The sequence below is a fragment of the Odocoileus virginianus genome, chromosome 13 (assembly GCF_023699985.2).
Source record: "Odocoileus virginianus isolate 20LAN1187 ecotype Illinois chromosome 13, Ovbor_1.2, whole genome shotgun sequence".
Classification (NCBI taxonomy): domain Eukaryota; kingdom Metazoa; phylum Chordata; class Mammalia; order Artiodactyla; family Cervidae; genus Odocoileus; species Odocoileus virginianus.
Window position 1 is genome coordinate 14,584 of NC_069686.1, and position 12,717 is coordinate 27,300.

Sequence of the window (12,717 nt, forward strand, 5' to 3'; positions counted from 1 at the left end):
CAATCTGTCATGTCCCACTGAGAGTGTTGGGAACACTTGCCTAAAGCACTAATCAGCAGATGGTTCCAGCCCCGGGCCAGACGTCCTCCTACCCCCAAGCAGTCCCACCTACCCTTCCCTGGGTCCTAAGGGGATGAATCCTACAGGCCCCTTCTCCACCACACTTATTTCCTTGTGTTTCACATAGAGAATTCAGTGGGTCCTGGTGTCCCTTCTGGTCTGTATGCAGCAGCTGTGATCCTGAGAAGTGGGGTGTAATCATAAGTCAAGTTTTCTTGTACCGTTGACTGATCTGTGCTGTACTGTTTTTTGTTTTTATTGTTTCTTTTCTTTTCCTTCTTTTTTTTTTTTGGCTGTACCCTGCGACTTGCAGGATCTTAGTTCCCTGACCAGGGAAATGAACCTAGGCCACTGTAGTGAAAGCTGAGTCCTAACCACTGGACCCCTAGGAAACTCTCTGTGCTGAACTTTCTTTATATTCATTGGCCCTGAGGATCATGGCACCTACCCAAGTAGATAAGGTCTTTAAAGACCATCTGGTCAGTGCCTTTCAACCCTAGTCACACATTAAAATGAGACCTGAGGAATTCTAAAAATATCAGTGTCTTAGTTCCCCATCTAAATCATCTAAATCAGAATCTCTGCAGGTGAAATTGGATGGATGTGTTTTTGAAAGCCCCCTAGGAGATTCAAAAGTACAGTGAAGGTTGAGAACCACCACTGTCAATCTAATCTTCATTTTACTAATGCTCAGAAAACTGAAGTGACTTGCCTGAGGCATACATAGAGTTAGACTAATCTGATGACTTTAGACTAATTCTTTTGGCTTTATCTCACCACTATCCCTTTTCATTGGATGCATCCTAACTTACTTCTCTGTCTCACTCAGGTACGCCTATAAGGCCAGGTCAAGACAGAGCCTCTTCTTTATTGATTGTGTGACACTGTTCTTAAACAGCTTCACCACTTACAGTGTGAGCTCACTCTGGATTCAACCAACCCCTCTGGGTCTCTGGCTCCTCCTCACACCAGGCCAATGCTGGCCTCCAAAGCCAGCAGGATGAGAGGGGGACAGCCAGATGGAAATCAGACCTAGTTTGGGTCTTGGCTTCACAAAGCAAAACTTCCTGAATCTGTTTCTTCCCCTACAATATGAGCTGCAATCTCTACCTTCAGAGGTGGGTTTACTCTGGATCAGGACCCCTGATTCACACAAACTCCTTCCAAAGTCCTGGAAGGGGCTCTCAGTTTTGTAGTCCCATTTTGTATTTTTTCATTAAGCAAGCTCTCCTACATGTTACCAGCTTCAGATGCCACAAACCTCGGATACGCTCCTTCCTACCCCAGACAGGTGCTGTAGGAGTTAAATAAGACTCTGTTCATAAAGTGTGGGGCATACAGTACATGCTCCAAAAATACTCCCCTCCAGAACAGCCCAAAAAAAAGGTTGAAAAGACAGAGCCGTAGCTGGTGTGCTTGTAGCAAGCCCTTTTTAATGTCCAACATCTTGCCATTCAACAATCCAGCCCCTATCCAAGGGTGTCCTCTGGGGTCCAGACACAAGTGATGGGGGATGCTAAGGCACCTGGCTCTCAAGAGGGGCCTCCTCTGCTTTGATGTGGCCATAGATCCAATCAAGGTAACGGCTGACTTTGGTGTAAACGCCGTAGTTGTAGAGGCGCCCACAGCCCTCACCCCAGCTCACCAGGCCCACCAGGAACCAGGTGCCACGGAAGAAGGCGACCATAGGTCCCCCGCTGTCCCCATCACAGGCATCCCTCGAATCCCCGAGGATACCGGCGCATAGCATGTTCTCAGAGATCTTGTTTTCCATGGCGTGGACGCATGCATTGTACGGGACCACGGGGACCTTGATGAAGTTGAGGACGGAGGTGCGGTTTTTCTTGACCTCGTCACGGTAGCCCCAGCCTGTCACCACAGTCTCCTGGCCGACCTGGGTGAGCTTGCGCTCAGAGAGGCCACTATCTGGGAGGCAGATGGGCACAATGGTCTGCGAAAGAGTGGCAGGCTGGGCCAGGCGCAGCAGGGCGATGTCATTGTCACTTGTGCTCTTTGTATAGTTAGGGTGGATGATGACCTCCTTGATGTCCAGGTCCACCTCCCAGCTCTCCCAGCGCCGCATGTCATACTCCCCTGCAGGGCAGAGGGGCTGTCAGAGTGAGCCTGGGGAAACTTCCTTCCCCAGGGGCCCCAATGAAGCTAGCAGGACTGCCCTGCTCCTGCAGGCCCTCATGGATGGCAGGGAATGGGTCCACAGTGGGAGTGGTCACCATGCAGCCCTGGCAGGCCCTGGGACACAGGGCTGTCCCTCAGGTCCCTATCAAAGTTAACAGCCCATGAGTGTCCATCCTAAAGGGGCAAACACTGGTCTGAATTCAGGACTGGCTCAGAGATGCAGCAGTGAGGCTTGGGCAGTGACCAGCAGTGGGCAGTCAGCAGGGAAGCTCCCTGAAAACCTGGAACATAGACCAGAACCTCAAAGAGAAAATGGGGTGCCTGCTGAGGTGGGGGCAGGGCAAGAACAGCAGGACCCAGAGAAGGAGGGCCAGCTAGACACAGGCTCTAACCAGCAAAGAAAGATCTGGATCACACACAAGACACAAGGTCTTCTCAGGTGAATCAGATGGCTTCTGGTAAGTGGGGGTGGGGCTCTTATTCCAAGCCCAGCCCCACAGGAGGCCACTGGCCTTTGGTTGTGCTGGACATAATGGCAGAGAGCGAGGGTCTGGTCAGTCATTCTCAATACATATCTTTTTCCTTCTTTTTGCATGATGGTTGGAGTGAGAGCCCCACCCCCAGAAATTGATAGAGTGGGGCCCAGGCTCGGGGAGCCCTGGGCTGTTGCAGGAGAGCAACTGGCTGCTGTGGCAGATGCCAGGGTCCCAAAGGCACAGTCGGTCGCTGTCAATCTGTGTGAAGCGTGGCCCTGAGACCAGGCCCTGTGGATACCTTCCGGGTCTCTGCACCCAAGGATGCTGTAGATACATACACACAGCCTGCTCCACACAGTGAGAGTGAAGACACAAGTATGTGTGTAACCCCCTCACTTGCAAACACACAAATGTAAACACCTGGCTACCAGATTCAAAGAGAACCCTTTATGTGCAAACCGAGCCTGTGTCATGGTGTCTAAAATCCCACCATGGGAGGGGCAGGCTGGGAGCACACAGCCCTCTTCCCACCAGATGCCTTCTGTGTGGGTTCAAGCCCCCCAGAGACGAGGCTCCCCAAACCCAGCCACCCTCCCACCTGCTTCCAGCCCGCACCGAGCCTGACGATGAGCTTCTTGCGGTTCTCCAAGCAGTGGGCCACTGTTAGCACCCAGGAGATGTGGATTAGCACTGCCCCACAGACCAGCTTCTTCTTGGAGTCCAGCAGCACTGCCTGGAAGGGGGGGGGGGGGGCGGGCAATGACATCACAACACAACTTTCTGACAGCTCCACTCAGGCCTCCGGGGTCTTGGCACAGCCCTAGGTATGGTTCTCAAGCTCAACGCACTGGCTGCATAAGTAGGTCTTTCCTGGGTTCCCTGGTCACACAAGCATGGACTACTGGGCACTTTCTCCTCTGCACATTTGATAGAGTTTTCCTGTTCCAGGGTGTCTCTCCACGTTTGCCCATGCTGTTCCTATAATCACCCTCAGCAGCATGCAGAGAGTTCTTCCTACCCTTGATGGCTAAGGCTGGGCCTTGAGTCCTCTGGGTAGCCTTTGAGGGCCCCGGGAGGCCTTGGGGGTCCCCCTCCAGGTTTCCTCAACCCCTGTCCTACCAGCCATCCCAGCTCTGGTCCCATTGGGTTGTCGTGTGTTTAGGATCCTGACCCTCCTGGGGGTGTGAGATCCCCAAGACCTACCAGTCCCCAGGTTATTGATCTTTGGGGACCCTAACCCCCAGTGCCTGGGAGTCAGACACCAGGTAAGTGTGAGTTTCCATGGGGAAGCTGGAGAGGGACTCAGGGGTCAACCCTCCCTCCTAGCCTTTTGCTATGCAAACACTGCTCCCCTCAGCCAGGCCACTGCCTGGAACACCACCAGCACAGCATTATCTCTCCAGCTGCTTTTAAAGCTATACTTCTTCCTGCTTGCTCCACCCCAGACCCTGCGCCCACTCCACCCTGCCCAAATGCCCCTCTCTCATCAGGTTAGCTCCGTCTTTCTCCGGGACCCTCTACCCTTAGCACTGCCTCCCCCACCCCAAGCAAAGGCTCACTTCCCTCCCCACTGGTGCCTCCAAAACAGGAACTGGGCTCAGTGACCCCTGACCCAGATGGTGAGCTGCCACTGCTCCTCTCACCTGCCAGGGGCTCTCCCCCCATCCAGCCTCCTGCCCGTTGACAATCCGTGGGCCCAGCTGGTCTTTTTGCTCTACTTGGTTTGTGTCACGTTTCAAGGTCTTGCGTTTCTTCTCCATTCGCTTCCCTAGCCTCCCACAAGGGAACGTCACTGAAGGCAGGAGAAAGCAGCTGAGGGCCTGCCAGGCACTGCTCCCAAGACTGACCCCCATGTCTGTCCACCTCCTGTCAGCAGCCTCATTTGCTGCCTTGTAGGATAAATGATGCTTAGACACATAGTTCTATCAAATTGCACAGCCCCTCAGGTCAGTCAGCCAGTTAACAAACAGTGCCACTTAATGGCAAGAGTCAGGCCAAGCAGCATCTCTACCCAGTGGCCTGGCCTTGGGCCACTTGTTCAAGTTCTTGGGGTTCAGGGCACCCCAGGGCTGTTGGGAGTAATCCCTGGGATGCGTGGTAAGGTCTCATGCTGGGATGTTACCGAGCTCCTAACAGAGGTAAGAACTTATGGGCAGGAGCAGGTGGGCACTCCTGGAGAGCCTCAGAGTGGCTCTGAGCACAGCTGTGAGGTCCTCTGCCAGGAGGAGAGAGCACAGAACAGAACCGAGGCCAGGGCCTGTCACACTGGGCTGAGAGATTCAGCCTTGCAGAAGCAAGGGGAAGCCACCAGCAGGGAGACTGGACAGTGACAGAAAATGGAGATGAGACAACAGCAACAAAATTCCAGAAGCTGAGGGACATGGCAACTGACTTGGTTGTCTGAGAAAGCCGAAACCTCAGCCAGTAGTAGGAGATGCAGTAGCAGGCGGCTTAGCCCCATAGATGCCCAGGAAGCCTCCATGCGTGTCTGAGGAAGCTGTGCAGGTGGTATGGCAGGAATGTTGAGAGTTTGTCAAAGAAACTGCTAGCGCCCTAGGCTTCTGTCTCGACCCCTCATCAGTGACCTGACTCTCCTCTCTGACCCCCACAGAAGAACCTAGGTGTATTCTCTGAAGAGGGTGAGCCAGAGATTGTGAGCTCAGGACTCAATGGAGACGCCACAGGAAAGACTGACACTCAAGGCTGACCAGAGGAAGTCACGAAGACACCTGCAGACCCAGCAAAAGCAGCTCCTCCCCCCTGCACCCCCACAAGGGGCTGCAAGCCAGGCTGGGACCACCCTCGCATGAGTTCGGATGATTCCTCTCAGAAAATGGCCAAAAGACCTAAGAATCTGGGCAACAGGGTTCTGTCAGTGACTTGAGCCTTCAGATGGTCTCACAGAAAAGCCCACTGGTCAACAGGCTCACCAGGCGTTTCTTTGAAACTCCCTGTGACTCTAATTACTTCAAAAGAAAAAGTTAGATTTTCTGTTTTTTGGGTTTTTTTTTTTTTTCCAGTAAAAGGACTGGACTATAAGTCGTGGTAAGTTCCCCAAAAGAAGAACAGAGAATCAAAGAGATGAAAAATAGAAAGATCATAAAACTAGAAAATCAGCCCAGGGGAAAGAGATCTGATTAGAAGATGCAGAAACAGAGAACAGAGAAAGCAGGAAGGTCAAGCCATCGAGGAAATAACTAAAGAAATGTTCCTAGAAGTAGAAGATGTGAATTTCCACATGAAAAAGGTGCTACACAGTGAATAGAAGATCCACACTGAGGAACAACCTGTTGAAATTCGTGTTAAGAGTTGCCAAACTCCGAGTGTTGTGTAAGTATATAACTCTGATAGAAATTAAAATGTATAAAGAGGAAAACAGAAAACAAGGTTGCTCTCTCTCTTCAGAGAAGCCAGAGGTAAAGGGGGATATAAAGCCATCCAAGATGGTGGCTCCGCTGGTGAAGAATCTGCCTGCGGATGCAGGAGACGCAAGAGACTCCGGTTCAGCGCCTGGGTTGGGAAGATCCCCAGGAGAAGGAAATAGCAACTCGCTCCAGAATTCTTGCCTGGAAAACTCCAGGGACAGAGAAGCCTGGTGGGCTACAGTCCATGGGGTCGCAAAGAGTCAGGCATGACTGAGCACACACACGATAGATGTGGAGGGTGCTAGAGGCGTGCCCTCTCCATCCGCTCAGCCGAGGAGCTACCTCTGCTCCTGCCCCAGGAGGCGTCCGCAGGGTGAGCGGTGGCGCCTGGAGAAAGGTGAGCAAGCGAAGGAAAGAGCGGGCAGGACACCCGCGACACCCGTCGGGGACACCCTCCTTCTCCCATCTCCCTTGCCCAGGCCTCAGCCCGGTGGCTCGCTCGCCGGCCGGGGATCCCGTGCGGTCCCCATTGAGGCAGCTCACCCTTGGCCTCGCAGAGCTGGTGGTCGTCCTCCAGCCGGTAGCCGGGCGCGCAGCTGCAGTGGCGCCGGCCCTCCTCCTCCCTGCAGTAGTGCGCGCAGCCGCCGTTGTCCGCCGAGCAGTTGGAGAAGCGCACCTCTGGGCAGACACGGAGGAGGGCGCCACGGGGGCGCGGTGGCTCTAAGCGCCCGGCCGGCTCCGGCCCGGGAGGTCCCCGCCCCACCGCCCCCGTCCCCGGCCCCTCACCGTGCAGGCAGAAGCGGCCCTCCCAGCCCTCCGCGCAGTCGCAGCGGAAGCCGCCGAGGCCATCGATGCACTTGCCGCGTCCGCAGCATGGGAGTTCGCACGGGCTCCCTGAGGGCCGGTGCTCGCACTGGTCCCCGTCTGCGACGAGGGGTGAAGAGGGCGTCACCCGGGCCGCCGGCCCGCTCCCGGTTCCCCCAGCGACCCAGAAACCCCCGAGGGGCAGAGGTATGGTGGCCCGAGGTCTGGAGCGCACTCACCGCTATACTTGGACCAGAAAGCCACCTGCGGAGAGAAGGGGCGGCATCAGGGGCCGTCAGCCCACCTGTGTAAATGGGGAGCCCCTGGGACCCCTCCCCGGGCTGGCCCAGGTCCAGCAGGGCAGCATCTAAAGGGGCAGGGGAGCGATTATCCCATACAAGGAGGGGTCAAGCCCCTCAGCCGGGGAGGAGCGGGGCAGGGGGTGGGGGGGAGAGTAGGCAGCTGTATCCTGAGAAATGCCAGGCTCCTCCTTGCCTCTCTGGCCATCTCCACCTCACATCCCATACCTGACCCCCGTGCCCTGGAAGCTTGCTCTGGGTGCTGGCTGCCACCAAAGCAGCCACTGCAGCGGAAGGGACCCAGAAGCTCCCTGCTCTGTCTCTTTGCAGCCCCCTCCCTCCTTTCTCAACCTGTCTGGTCTCCCTGAGCCGTTGTGCTCAGAGCTGAGTGACCCCAGGATGTTGTAGGTGAGACACAGCTTGCTAGTTCAAGAAGTCTGCTTTTGTAACCAGGTTTGGGCTTCCCTGGTGACTCAGTTGGTAAAAAAAAAAAAATCTGCCAGGAATTCAGGTACGATCCCCGGGTCAGGAAGATCCCCTGGAGAAGGAAATGGCAACCCACTCCACTATTCTTGCCTGGAAAACCCCATGGACAGAGGAGCCTGGCAGGCTACAGTCCATGGGATCGCAAGAGTCAGACATGACTTAGTGACTGAACCACCATCCTGGTGGCACTTCTGCTGCTGGGCTGGGACCACCATTCCCAGAGATGGGCTTGATGATGCTGGGCTTGATGCCCAGGCCACAAGCCCCCCTGCTGGAGACCAAGGTTAGATGGGTGTGATGTGCCCAGGCCATGCCTGCAGAAAGCCATCTAGGCGTCTGCAGAGGAGGCCATCTGAGGAAAGAGTCCGTGGGGATCTAGTCAAGGAGGTGGTGGAGGAGGGCAAGAGAAGAAGCCACCCAGAGTTCCCCCTTCAGCCCTGAAAGCCCTGGATGGGAGGGCATGCCTACAGACAGCGTGAGGGGCCCCCAGGTGGTGGCACAACCCCCAGGTCCTAGAAGCTAAAGTGAGCTCTTGAAGCTGGAGGGGGTCTGAGCCTTCTATCAGGAAGCTACCTCTCTTAACGAGTGCACCCTACTGCCTCAGGGTCTCCACCATGAAGCTCTGGGCGCCAAAGAGGACAGACCCTTTCCTTAGATCCCATGAGCAACCAGATTTCACTCCTGGAGAATCTGGGGCACAGAGTGAGTGTGTGTGCAGAGACATCAGAGTCTTGGGTCACCTGATGAGCAGGTGCAGCGTGGAAGCAGAGGTGGTGGCCTTTTGGTCACAGGGAGAGAGAAGAGGGGAGGCAGTGGTGGCCAGTTGTAGGTGAACTGGGACTGAACTACCTCCAGTGGAACTAAGTGGGAATCCCAGCCCAAAGCTTCCCCAGACTCTTCATGCTCATTGCAGAGTTCTGTTTTTTGGACCCGTGTGCCCTGACCAAGATCCTAAGGCTATTTACTCCGCGGCTGCACCCCCGGCAAGCTGGGAGTGTAAGGGACTGGTGTCCACTGCCCCCCTCCCAAGGACCCCAGGCTGCTCCTCCAGGTCCCACCCCTGAGCCTCATGCTCTACACCCAGTCGGGCGGCCTTACTGTGTCTTCCTTGTTTTGGAAAATCTCCCGAGCTTCCTCGAAATCACAGACCTCCTCTGAGCACTCACGCTCCACGCTGCCGGGCCGCAGCTCCTCCAGGAAGGAGTTGGCACGTTTGCGGATCCGCAGCACTTGGTGGGCACGCTGGCTGCTGGAGAACACTGAGTCTGGGATGGGGATGGGGAGCTGACTTTGGTGGGGGGACTGCCATGAGGGGCCCCCACTGGGGAGAGACCCTGGGGAGGTTTGCATCCTGAGTCCCCTCCTCCCCTGCTGTCCTCCTTCTCCTGAAGTAGGTGACAAGTCATCTGAGGATAGGACTGACCATTCAGAGTGCATGCGCTAAGACAGACAGACCTTCGGAACCCAACCCAATCTCCATGTGACCTTGAGCCAGCCTTTACCTCTCTTCACTTTGGTTTATTCATCAAAAAATGAGGATGAGATAATCATGTAAAACAAATAGCACAGTGCCTGGCGCAGAAATGAGCAGCCAGTGACCAATGCCATGTGCTACTGCTATCACTGGGCTTCCCTGGTAGCTCAGCTGGTAAAGAACCTGCCTGCAATGCAGGAGACCCCAGTTCCATTCCTGGGTCAGGAAGATCCGCTGGTGAAGGGAAAAGCAACCTACTCCAGTATTCTGTCCTGGAGAACTCCATAGACAGAGGAGCCTGGCAGGTTATAGTCCGTGGGGTCACAAAGAGTCTGAGGCTACTGAGCGACTTTCACTGCTCTGGGTATTGTTCAAGCGCAGAGTTAAGTGGGCCTCATTGTCCTCCAAGTACCCCTTGTGGCGCCCAGTCTCGACTGCCTCCCTGCAGCCTCCCTGCCCTCCCCTCCCCCACCCCATGATGAATTCCCCGTGCCCTCCCCCTTGGGTGGGAACACCTGAGCAGCAGTGCTGCCTCCCAGGGAGCACCACCATATCCCCCAGGTTCTGAAAGGTGTCTGCCTTGGATGCAGGGGGATAGCTGGGGTGGAGGGACCAAGCTGGGGAGTGTGGAAGAGAGGCTCCAGGATGCCATGGCCCGGAAGGGCATCCTCAGGGAAGGAAGATGTGCTGGAACTGAGTCTGGCCTTAGGAGACACATGGACCAGGGGTGGGGGTGGGGAGGAAGACACCCCAGGCAGACCAGCTGCTCAAGAAGAGGCAGAAATGTAAGAAACAGCCTGTTGTGACTCCAGGGGATGGGGGAATGGCCCACCTAATAACCCAGGTAGCTTGCTTTCCCCACAGGCCTCTCCTCCCCCTGCATTCTGGCCTCCAGTTCTCGGCTGACCAGGCGAGCAGCTGGGGCAGGGCAGCAGATGAGCATTTTAGGAGGAGAGGCTGCCCTGGGGTGCTATGGGTGGCAGCTAGGCCCGGAGTTTACACAGTTGAGGGAGTGAGTAGTGGAGAGGGAAAGCCGGGGGACCGTGTGACCACCCCCCGCCCCCTGCCCCGGGGAGGAGGAAGGGCCTGCCCCCAGGGGCTCCCGGCCACCAGCTCAGTCCTCAGGCCCCGGGGGCCCTGCTGCTTCTGCCCCCAGTCAGGTCCTCCCTGCTCATCATGGTCACCCTGAGGCTCAGAGGAGGTGGCGAAAGGTATGAAGAGAGTGCCAGGGAGTGGGGAAGGGGAGCACGGCCTTACCGGGAGGAGCTGGTGTGCTGGAAATTCCCCAGACGGTCATGAACAGTAAGAGGCTTGTAAGCTGCCACATTCTGAAGCTGCAGCCACCTGTCTGAGGAGGACTTCTGAGCTTCCAGCAGCCCCACCGGCCCCCACTCCCTCCACCGCCACCCCCTCCCCCCACCGTGGGAGCTGAGTGAACAAGCGACCCATGCGCGCGCACACGCGTGTGTGTGTGTGTGTGTGTGTGCGCGCGCGTGCGCGTGCGCTGGTAGTAAGGGCAGAAGCTGGGGTCAGGGGTCCCTGGTCACTATTCCCTCGGCTTCTCTATACGGAGCTAAGGTCACACGACCTGAGTCTGCAGGGTGAAGAGAGGAAGTGGGAGGGGCAGCAACCTAGTGAAGATCAAAGGGGTTGGCACAGAAGGGTTTGTGCCCTCCCCTGATGAGGGTCTGGGGGTGGCCCCTCTGCCGATCTACAGGCCAGGCCAAGAGTAATAACTAACATTTATTGGACACTCATGGTGCCTTTCAAGCCATTTGTACTGGGTTCAGAGGGCGGGTCACCAAGTCAGAGCAAATCCCAGCTCCAGGACAGGGTTGCTGGGCAAGACCCCTTACTGCTCCTCGGGTCTCCTCGTTTGTAAAAGGGATGGGAAAACTGTATTTCTGCCTTATATGGTTCTTGTGAGAATTAAACGAGTTAATCTACGTAAAGCTGTTGAATAGGTTTGCGCATAGCAAATGCTCAGTAAGCACGGGCTCCTATTATCTCAGCTAAGGCTCACCACCACTCAAGAGGTAGGTGTTCACGGTGTCACCCCATTTCCCAGAGCGGAGATTGAGGCTCACAGGAGAGAAGTCACTCATCAAACACTCCCAACCAGGAAGTGGAAGAGCTAGTGCTCGAGCTCAGGCCCGAGTGGCTCCAGGCCTGGAACTTTAACCCCTGCCCCAAACCACCAGGTGCGCCCCAAGGCCACAAAACCTAGGCGCCCCACTGCCCCCCAGGCTGAGGGGGTGCCCCGCCAGCACCCCCTCCCTGCTGACCTCCCACCTTCGCTGACTCCCTCTGAGGCTAGTTCTGACTTTTGTTTAAAGGCTTTAGAAGTAGAGGTGGGGGTGGGGCGGGCACCCCGGGGCTCCAGGCTGCCGTGATGGCGCTGAGGTCTGGAGGCCCTTGGCCAGCTTCCGCCTCCCTCAGAGTCTGCGAAGAAGGACCCTGGGAACCATGGCACCCAAGCCCAAGGAAGGCCAACCAGAGCTTTGGCCTGGCTGCTGGCAGAACTGCGACTTCCTTACGCCAAGCTCCAGCCGGCTTCTCAAACCCTGGTGAGAAGCTCTCACCGTCAGGCCAGCTCACCCTCCTCCAGCCCCTGTCACAGACCTGCCTCGAAGGGGACTTACTGGAGTGGGCCACGGAGAAACTGCAAGGTTGCCCTCCTGCCGCCATGACAGCCTGGAACTTGAGTTAATCCATAACCACAAATATTTACTTGGCCCTCGGTGCAGAGGCCTCCCTCTCCACAGATAAACAAACAAGCTCCCAGCTCAGGACAAGCCTGTTTGCCCCAGCAATGGGAGGGAGGTGAGGGGCAGGCACCTCAGGTGTGGCCTCATTTTAACCTCATAGCAGCTGGCCAAAGGAGGGAGCTTGTCCCCTTTGGGCAGGTGAGGACATTTTTACCCAGTGATATTGCTGTTTGCCTCAGATCAGCACAACTGATACTGTTATTTCACCAACTCTAAGATGCCATTGGGCTTCCCAGGTGGCGCTACTGGTAAAACACATACACACACACACACACACACACACACACACACACACACACAAACCTGCCAATGCAGGAGACATAAGAGATGCGGGTTTGATCCCTGGGTTGGGAATATCCCCTGAAGAAGGATTTGGCAACCTACTCCAGTATCCTTGCCTGGAGAACCCCATGGCGGGCTACAGTCCATAGGGTCACAAAGAGTCAGATACAACCGAGCAACTTAGCATGTAGGCAGGATGCCATTAGTTATAAGATGCATCTATTTTATGTGTCAGCATAAAAGAAACATTGTTAATTACTCAATGGCCTGCCATCCTGATAACATCATGATGTGATGGAAAAACAGTAAAAGATTTGCCTCTCAGGGTCTCTACCACGTGGATGCCAATATTCAGCTAAACCCTCACCTCCAGCAGCTCCTGCAGCTGCCACTCTCTCCTACCACACACAACTGCACACCACTATTTCCATAACCTCAATTTTGCAGATGAGGACACTCAGAAATCTTTTGTCATTGGGCCAAATGCACGGAGCCAGTAAATGGCAGGTCTGGATTAGAACTCAGGTCTTTCCAGAACTTCTGGCACCTCTCACCTACTTTTGTGAG

The 12,717-nt window shown here is 55.6% G+C and overlaps 1 protein-coding gene across 2 annotated transcripts; it reads right to left on the reverse strand.

Annotated features, from left to right (window-relative positions):
• Positions 1-1,468: 1,468 nt before the first annotated feature.
• On the reverse strand, positions 1,469-11,851 carry PROC (protein C, inactivator of coagulation factors Va and VIIIa). 2 transcript variants are annotated; one of them, XM_020890184.2, is made up of 9 exons: positions 11,743-11,851; positions 10,358-10,448; positions 8,725-8,891; positions 7,081-7,105; positions 6,824-6,961; positions 6,581-6,715; positions 4,316-4,464; positions 3,288-3,405; positions 1,469-2,154 (listed from the first exon to the last, which is right to left on the reverse strand). In XM_020890184.2, the coding sequence occupies exons 2-9, from the start codon at positions 10,425-10,427 to the stop codon at positions 1,577-1,579; spliced, it is 1,380 nt and encodes a 459-aa protein (XP_020745843.2). In that variant the 5' UTR covers positions 10,428-10,448; positions 11,743-11,851; the 3' UTR covers positions 1,469-1,576. The 2 variants fall into 2 exon arrangements, with proteins under 2 accessions (XP_020745843.2, XP_020745840.2); XM_020890181.2 differs by having other exon boundaries at positions 10,358-10,444; positions 11,743-11,849.
• Positions 11,852-12,717: the final 866 nt, after the last annotated feature.